Source organism: Fukomys damarensis, unplaced genomic scaffold, assembly GCF_012274545.1.
Source record: "Fukomys damarensis isolate Sample0158 unplaced genomic scaffold, DMR_v1.0_HiC HiC_scaffold_4, whole genome shotgun sequence".
Classification (NCBI taxonomy): Eukaryota; Metazoa; Chordata; class Mammalia; order Rodentia; family Bathyergidae; genus Fukomys; species Fukomys damarensis.
Genome location: NW_022900916.1, coordinates 25,540,307 through 25,548,211, shown reverse-complemented (window position 1 = coordinate 25,548,211; position 7,905 = coordinate 25,540,307). Strand labels below are relative to the sequence as shown.

General features: G+C 34.4%; 1 protein-coding gene across 3 annotated transcripts in view; it reads right to left on the bottom strand.

Moving 5' to 3' along the window:
• Positions 1 to 7,905, bottom strand: part of Stk31 (serine/threonine kinase 31) — a 63,447-nt gene that overhangs the window by 23,576 nt on the left and 31,966 nt on the right. For all 3 annotated transcript variants that reach the window (XM_010628222.1, XM_010628223.1, XM_019208047.1), the window contains exons 13-16: positions 4,001 to 4,180; positions 3,414 to 3,530; positions 2,123 to 2,242; positions 967 to 1,098 (exon numbers count right to left, since the gene is read on the bottom strand). In XM_010628222.1, coding sequence (XP_010626524.1) covers positions 967 to 1,098; positions 2,123 to 2,242; positions 3,414 to 3,530; positions 4,001 to 4,180 — 549 coding nt within the window. The remainder of the gene's footprint in view (positions 1 to 966; positions 1,099 to 2,122; positions 2,243 to 3,413; positions 3,531 to 4,000; positions 4,181 to 7,905) is intronic.

The window sequence follows — 7,905 nt, the reverse complement described above, 5'->3', positions numbered from 1 at the left end:
AAAAACAAAAAAAAAAAAAAAAAAAAAAAAAGAATGACTGAATGTGTAAAGAATCTACTACAGGAAAAATTACGTAGGACTCACAAAGCACTCCATAAGATTCCAATGGTGTTACAACAAACCACCTTTAAAAAAGACATATGCTTTAAAAGTTGTATTTGTTTCTTCAAAACCTGAACAGATTTTAAAAGCCCACCCTTTCCACAAGCTAGAATAAGATAAAATTGGAAGAATCCTAAACTCTGAAATTAGTCCTAGAACAGCTTCCACTTCACCCTGAACTAGGTGCTCAGAAGATGAAGAGATTATGAAGTTGGGTGAAGATACAATATAGATCTTTTTAACATAAATCTTCAAAAGACTAGAAAATTGCCATATTATTTACAAAGTTTCACGCCTAAGGAATGAATTAGTCCAGACTAGAATATCCTAATCCCTCAAGTTCTATTATTTTATGAAAGCAACTTAAAAAACTTTCAAGAAATATTATGCTCAGCCATAAGACACCATGATCTTAAAAATACTTTACAACAAAAATCTTTGGGGAAATACCTTACTTATTACTTGCATGTGGTAATTATAAACAGTCTAAACCAAGAGAGTTTTTCAAAAAACGTTAAAATGTTCATGTTATTAAAAAACAAGGTAGTACAGGGCCAGGGATTTAGCTCAGTGGTTCTGCCACCTGCTTCACAAGCGCAAGGTCCTGAGTTTGATCCCCAGTGCCCAAAAAAAAAAAAAAAATCCCAAGGTAGTACATAAAGTAATACATAAGTATTTTAAAGAATACTTAATTATATGGAAAAATATGGTATTTACACTATCAATACAGTCTATTGTTGATACACAGAATAAAATATAGAGTATATGAAAAATGTGAGCATGTTTATGCACAACTTTTATAAAACAGAACCCAAGCAAAATGAGGTACAAGCACATTTCAGTTAGAAGCAAATGTTTCCTTACTTCTTCCAAATTATTCTTTTCAACCAATTTCCATCTCAGTTTAGCTTTTAAGCCTTTCAATTTCTTCTTTATGGACAGCAAGTGATCCACACTAGGGCTCGTATTTATATATTCAGTCATTTGCTTTTTAAACTAAGCAAAAGAAAGTTACTATATCTTCAAACATATCAGACAACAGTACTTACTAAACAGTCACCTACTGACCACTGATTATTTTTCTAATATTCAACTAATTGAAAATAGTAAGAAAATGCTACAATTTTTAACAAGACAATACTAATAACTAATTTCCTACTTCTCCACATTTTTATTTATAATAATACTGTTTCTAGCAAAGTAGCAAAGACAACAGAATTACTTCAACTAAGGCGTAACACAGTACACACATTGACAACATGAATGCAAACTGGAATTTCTAGTGAAAATATAAATTGAAATAATCTTTTCCCAAAAGTGGTTTGACAATATGCATTAAGTTTTAATGTTTATTCCCTTTAACTTGGAAAGTTCAACTTTAGGAATCTGAGAAATTACACATAAAATTATATACAAAGATTATATAGAAATTTTATGGTAGGAAAAATGTGAAGTAACCTTAATGTCCAAAATATATGGAAGGTTAATGTTATACCCTTTATAACAGCAAGATAATTTAGTTATTCAAAATGACAGTACAAAAGAATCATTAATTGTATCGGGAAATATTCAGAATATACTATTAAATGACGAAAGTATTTTCAACATGGCTTACAAATAATTCAATGCATGTATGTGTGGGTGTGGATTATATGTGTCCATCCAAAAAGGGAATACTGTGAAACTATCTTAGGCTAAGGATTGTAAGAACTTTTATTCCTTCTTATCTTTCTTTATGTAGCAAATTTCCTACATTAAACTTGTATAGACATAAAGAAAATGATGACAAATATGTTTTCAAGTACATAAGAAAATCAAAGAATAAAAATCAAAATATATATCAACAAAAGTCATTATTCTCATTTTATTGTGAATTCAATGATAGTAATGGCTACACTGCTTTTCCGGCACTAAACAATTTAACAACAAAATGAGTACTGAACTACTTGAGAAAAATTCAAGTATTGAAAAATTTAAAGCACTGATTTTATAAGGCCAATAAGAAAAAGCATAATCCAACCTCAATACTGTCTTTGTACTTGGATCGTATAGTGGCAATGAGCTTTTCCTCTGAACGGATCTTCTGCAGTATTTCACTGTAAGTATTTAAAATGATCTCCCTGTCTGCATCACCTTGCTCCTAAATGAAATCACAGGCGGAATTATAAAGGAGTAGCCAAAATAGTTAAAACCTCCAGTAACAATGGGTAAACTTCAAAATGATGCCTCTGACAACTATGTAGTTGAAACTGACCCGGAATTCACTATGAAGCCCAGGCTGGTCTCAAACTACAATCACTTCAAATTTCTCAAAATACAACAGAAGAAAGATATCAAAGATGTTAATATAGAAAATATTATCCCTATCACATCAAATATTCCTAAAGCTGTCAGAAGCAGAATGTTAATGCATGTTTTATTATTGCTGTTCTTTGCAGTATTGAGGATTGACCCAGGGCTTCATACATAAGCTAGGCAAGTATTCCACCACTGAGCTACCTCCCCAGCCCTTTTTCTTTTGAAACAGTGTCTTGTTAGGTTGCCTAGGCTGCCCTGGAACTTTTGTTCCTTCTGCCTCAGCTTCCCAAGTAGCTGGGACCCACGTGTGCCACCACACCTGGCATGTAATGTATTTTTAAACCAAAGTGAATAGAACTGCAAAAATTAAAAAAGGAATAAAAAATATAACCACTGAGACTTTGAAAAGCAGCTTCAATAAATTGAGAAAGAATCCCCATGGACAATGTTAAGATACAAAATACTCTTGAGGAACTACACTAATTTTTAATATCATTTTCACAAGAGCTGAATCTTATAGTCATTGAGTATGATGGAAGCAAGAATCAAATTACATAAATGGCTGATCCACTAAGATTCAGAGGAGCTTCCTAGAATTAAATATTAGATTTCTTAATGTAAAGTTATCTATTAAAATGAAAACACCAGGAAGAATATGACTTTTCACTGTATTTGGATTAGAACTTGACAGTATTACTTTCAAACAGGACTATAAGAAAAAAACTAAGACCAGTCTTAATTTTCTAATTAGCAAAAGAGTATTATTGGTTCACATATTCCAATTAGTAAATCACTGCTTAAAGGGAAGCAAGAAGCCAGGCATGGAGGCAAACGCCTGTAATCCCAGCACTCAGGGGGGCTGAGGCAGGAGGATTGCTGTGAGTGTGAGACCAGCCTGGGCTACATAGTGAGTTCCAGGTCAGTCTCAACTACATAGTGAGACCCTGTCTCAAAAAACCAAAAAAAAAAAAAAAGAAAAAAAAAGGAAGCAATAAAAGACTATCAGTACTCACAATCTGAAAGATCTCTAGCTCTCTGCAAACACATGACTCAGCCTTCTCTAAGATTTCATCAATATTACCAATTGTGTCTTCATAAGTCTGTGGTTCTTCCAAAGACAGATCAAAAATCTCATTTTCCAAAATAAAAACAGAAAAAGCCTCAATTAATTAATTCAATTAACACTCACTCTGCCCTTGTATCCAAAACACAGCATTAGGCTCTACCCTGGGCAATGTAAGAAAATAACATTACAGTTAAAAAAAAAAAAAAAAAAAAAAGATAAAGTACTTACCCTCATAAAACTTATATACCAGAGGAGAAAAGGTTACTATACAAGGCATACCTAAAGAAAATTAGTGGTTAGGGGAAGTGTAGGGACAATTCAGAGCACAAAGAGAAAAAGAAGATAAAAATATCTTTCAATAATAATACTACAAAGAGCAGTCTAACCAAAAGCTAATAAAAAACCTTGACCACTCAGGTCCTAAATTTATATATAATTGGGAAGAATAGACAATGTCAGCTCTTGAACAAAGAGATATGATAAAAATACATAATTTGTTTTATGCCACAAATACAACTGAGCAGGAGTTCTTACCTTTAGAGTATTCTGAAACCATGCTACAAGATGCTGCAGAGAAGCCTCTGTTTCACTCCTAACACTGGTGAACTCCTCTTTTTTATCACACTTCCAATCATAAAATGTTCTAATTATTTCTTCAGAGTTTATTTCTTCTTTGGCCTGTCCATACACTGCTTCTAAAGAAGCTGATAAATCCTACAGAGAGAAATAATTCTGCATATTAACTTCAGATTATGATTCAAGCACTATGCTAGAATCCAAAAGACAGAAAAGTGAGTATATTACGTCTTCATTTATGAGAACTGTATAAGTAAAACTTAAAACTTACAGTGATGAAAACACAAAACGATCTATAAAATGTTTTATGTGGACTACAACAGTTAAGATTTATTAAGTGAATTAATTACAAATAGTAAGCTTTATATTCTTAAAATTATATATAAATTACCCTTATTTCTATGATTTTAAGAATCACTATTGTCTTGCTAAATAACAATAAACTACCCACAAAAATATACACATATTTCAAACTAAGTAAAAATATTAAATACATATGTAATTAAAAGTACTTTTTAAAGGAGTAGAAGAGAATGTAACATAGTCTAGCATAGTCTGCTGCCTCTTCAGGAATCAATCCCTAGACATGCTACAGAGACAGAAGTAAGTGTAACTGATTCGAGAAATTTTTACTACAAAAATTATGAGAAATCCTGCAAAAGACAAGAGGATAATTGGTGCTTACCACTAAGTAAATGCAAATAAGAGAAGGTTTAAAATACAGCATGAAATAACCTGTGGGAAAAGATAACTTTTTTCATCTGCTCTCTCTCCCTTTCAATGAGCAGAAAAGTAGCAGCACCAGTTGAGAGTCAATGAGATTATACACAGACCACACAACACAGATGAAGCAAAAATTGACAACCAATACAAAGAACTGGCCAGCCTCTGAGGATTCTCCTTTCTCCCTTGCCCTTAAATACATGGCAACATTTACATCCAAGAGTAAGAACAGTGGCTGGCCGGGGATTTAGCTCAGTGGCACCACACCTGCCCCACCAGCACAGGGCCCTGAGTTTGATCCCCAGAACCACAAAAAAGAAAAAAAAAAAAGAGCAGTGACTGAGGTAAAAAGAAGTAGGAGGTTTTCTGAAGATTAAGACCATCTAGGAAAGGAACATAAAGGGAACAGTTGAGCTTTGATTACCAAACTGGAAGTTCTGTACTCTTAAAGAACCACCTCATTCTATTCCCTAAACCCATGTGAAGTCTTCAAAATTGAAGCCCAGGCTTTCACAAAACAAAAATTAGACTGATATCAATAATTATGAAAATAAGACAATAGATTCTCAAAGGTCAAAGAAAAAATAACCTTTGGACCAAATATAGCCAGCTAAATAACCATTTATGTAGAAGAATGAAGTTAGATACCCTGAAACTTTTTTTTTTTTAATCTCACAAAGTCAACTACATAAAGACCTTTTAGAAAGCACTCTTGGGGGAAAGCTCTAATAGAGCAGTAATTGATATGCAAATCAATTACCAATTAAAAGATAAATTTATAGGTTGGGTTCTTTTAAAAATTGATCAGTATATTATCTAAGAGAATTTTTAAAACTAGATACAAATAAAGATGAAATGATGTATAAAATAAATTCTGACCAATAAGTGTGATTGAAATTTTACAAGGAAGTAAAATTTTACCCAAAACCACCCTAAGTGAGGAAATAAGGTTACACAGTATCTAAAAAGAAAACACAGTTTTTAAAAATATAATACAAGGGCCGGGAATTTGGCTCAGTGGTTGGGCTGCCTGCCTTGCAAGCACAAGGACTTGAGTTTGATCCTTGGTAGCAAAAAAAAAAAAAAAAAAAATAGGGCTGGGATTTAGCTCAGTGGCACCGCACCTGTCTCACAAGAGCAAGGTCCTGAGTTCAATCCCTGGTACCAAAAAAAGTGTTCAGCAAAAATACAACACATAGAATTGTGTATAGAACTACAGAACACATGAAAATGATATTAAATGACTACTGCTGGCATATATATTCACTATACTACACATTTGGTTATTTTAGAGTATACTCCCACTTATTAAAAAAGTTAACTATAAAACAGCCTCAGGCAGGTCCTTCAAATGGTATTCCAGAAGAAGGCATTGTTATGAGAGGATGTGACAGCTCTATGCATGTTATTGCCCCTAAAGACCTTCCACTGGGATAAGATGTAGGGCAGAAGACAGTGATATTGATGATCTTGACCCTGTACAGCTCTCTGGTGTTTGATTTCCTCTGTATTGGTGGCCCTTAAATCTGCTATGGGAGAGCTGGGAGTCTTTGAAGGCATATTGCCTTGTTTACCTGTGTGTTTAACAGTGTGTGGGTATGCACGTGCACATACTAAATGGTTGAGGTGAAAAAAAGAGAATTAGCTGTTGGCATGAAGATCTCTTAAGTTCTATTTTCCAGTGATATATTCTTGGCTTTGTCAAGAGGTTTTGTTTACCATTTTAACCTATTCAATTTAATTGAGTTGGACTCTGTCACAGCTCAGTGACATCCTGGCCCTGGAAAGCATCTTCTTTTCAGGAAACCACAGCTCCTGCAGCCCAATCATGACCACATTATGCAGCAGGAGCCCTCTCACAGGTGTACTAAGAGAGGGCCCAGCCACTGGGGCTCTGCCAGAGGCAGAATGCAGCCCTTTCTACCCTTTAGGTGCTTCTGCAGCCTTGAAGCTTCAGGCTCTCCCCAGAGGGGATGGCCTCTACCTCAGTTTTTCTTTGAAGTTCAGCCCTATGGAGACTCTTCCTACCCCACTGCCTCTCTTCCCCATTTTCTTATTGTTATAAATGCATACTGGTCTAGTCCTTCAATAGGCCCATCACATATTATCACCATTTTGTCTCCAGGTATTTTTCCTACAGTGTTATAATCTTCATTATCACTATTACCATCATCACTTTGATTCAGAACCAACTCAGTTATTTCACCATCAGTGCACAAATGAACAGACAGCTTCATTATTAATGTTAATTTTTTTCAATATTCACTTCTGGCTTACTCGTAAAATTCTAAATTCAGAACAGGATTCTGAAGGTATATTTTTTGCATTTCTCAGAGGACAAGAATCTAGGTGTAGTGAGGAGCCATCTTGCAAAGGTTATGTCTAAACTTCCTGCTTAGGGCAACATAAGCCTCTGCATGTTCCTTTCCCCTGAAACCACAACAGCTACAGCCAGCTACAGTCTGTTCCAGCTACAGGCTGCTTTATGACTAAGTTTGGTCCCAGTGGAATACTGCTGTTTCAGGTCCACTGAAAAATATCTATTTTGAGATCTGGGTTGTAATTATGAAACAGAGCAGAGCTCCCTAGGTGTTTGGGCCAGGCAATTCCAGTGGATGATGAAAGAAGACTTGGAGCCTGAGCAGAGAAGTATGAATGCATACAGGCACAGAACTTGAGACACAGGTAGCACAAGAAATATGAAAAAACAATGCAATATGACTCCCCCAAAAGTTAATACCTTCATAGTAACTGATTCCAATGACATCAAAGAGGACAAAGTACTAGACAAAAAATTCAAAAGAATCTTCATGGAATGAAAGTAGAAATCAACAGCAAGAGAAATCACAGAAACTCTATAAACGTGGAGATTTAACAATTAACTTTTGAATGATCAGTGAGTCATTGAAGAAATCAGGGAGGAAAATTTAAATTCTAGAATCATATGATAATGAAAATATTCCAGAATCTCTGGGATAAGAAGAGACATTCCTAAGACAGATTATAGCTGTCTATGAGAGCCTACCTCAAAAAAATTAAAGTATTTTCAAAAAAATAACAAAATAATGTGCCTCAAGGTCTTACAAAAACAAACCAAAAGCAAACCAAGCAGAAGAAAAGAAATAAGAATTAAAATTAAA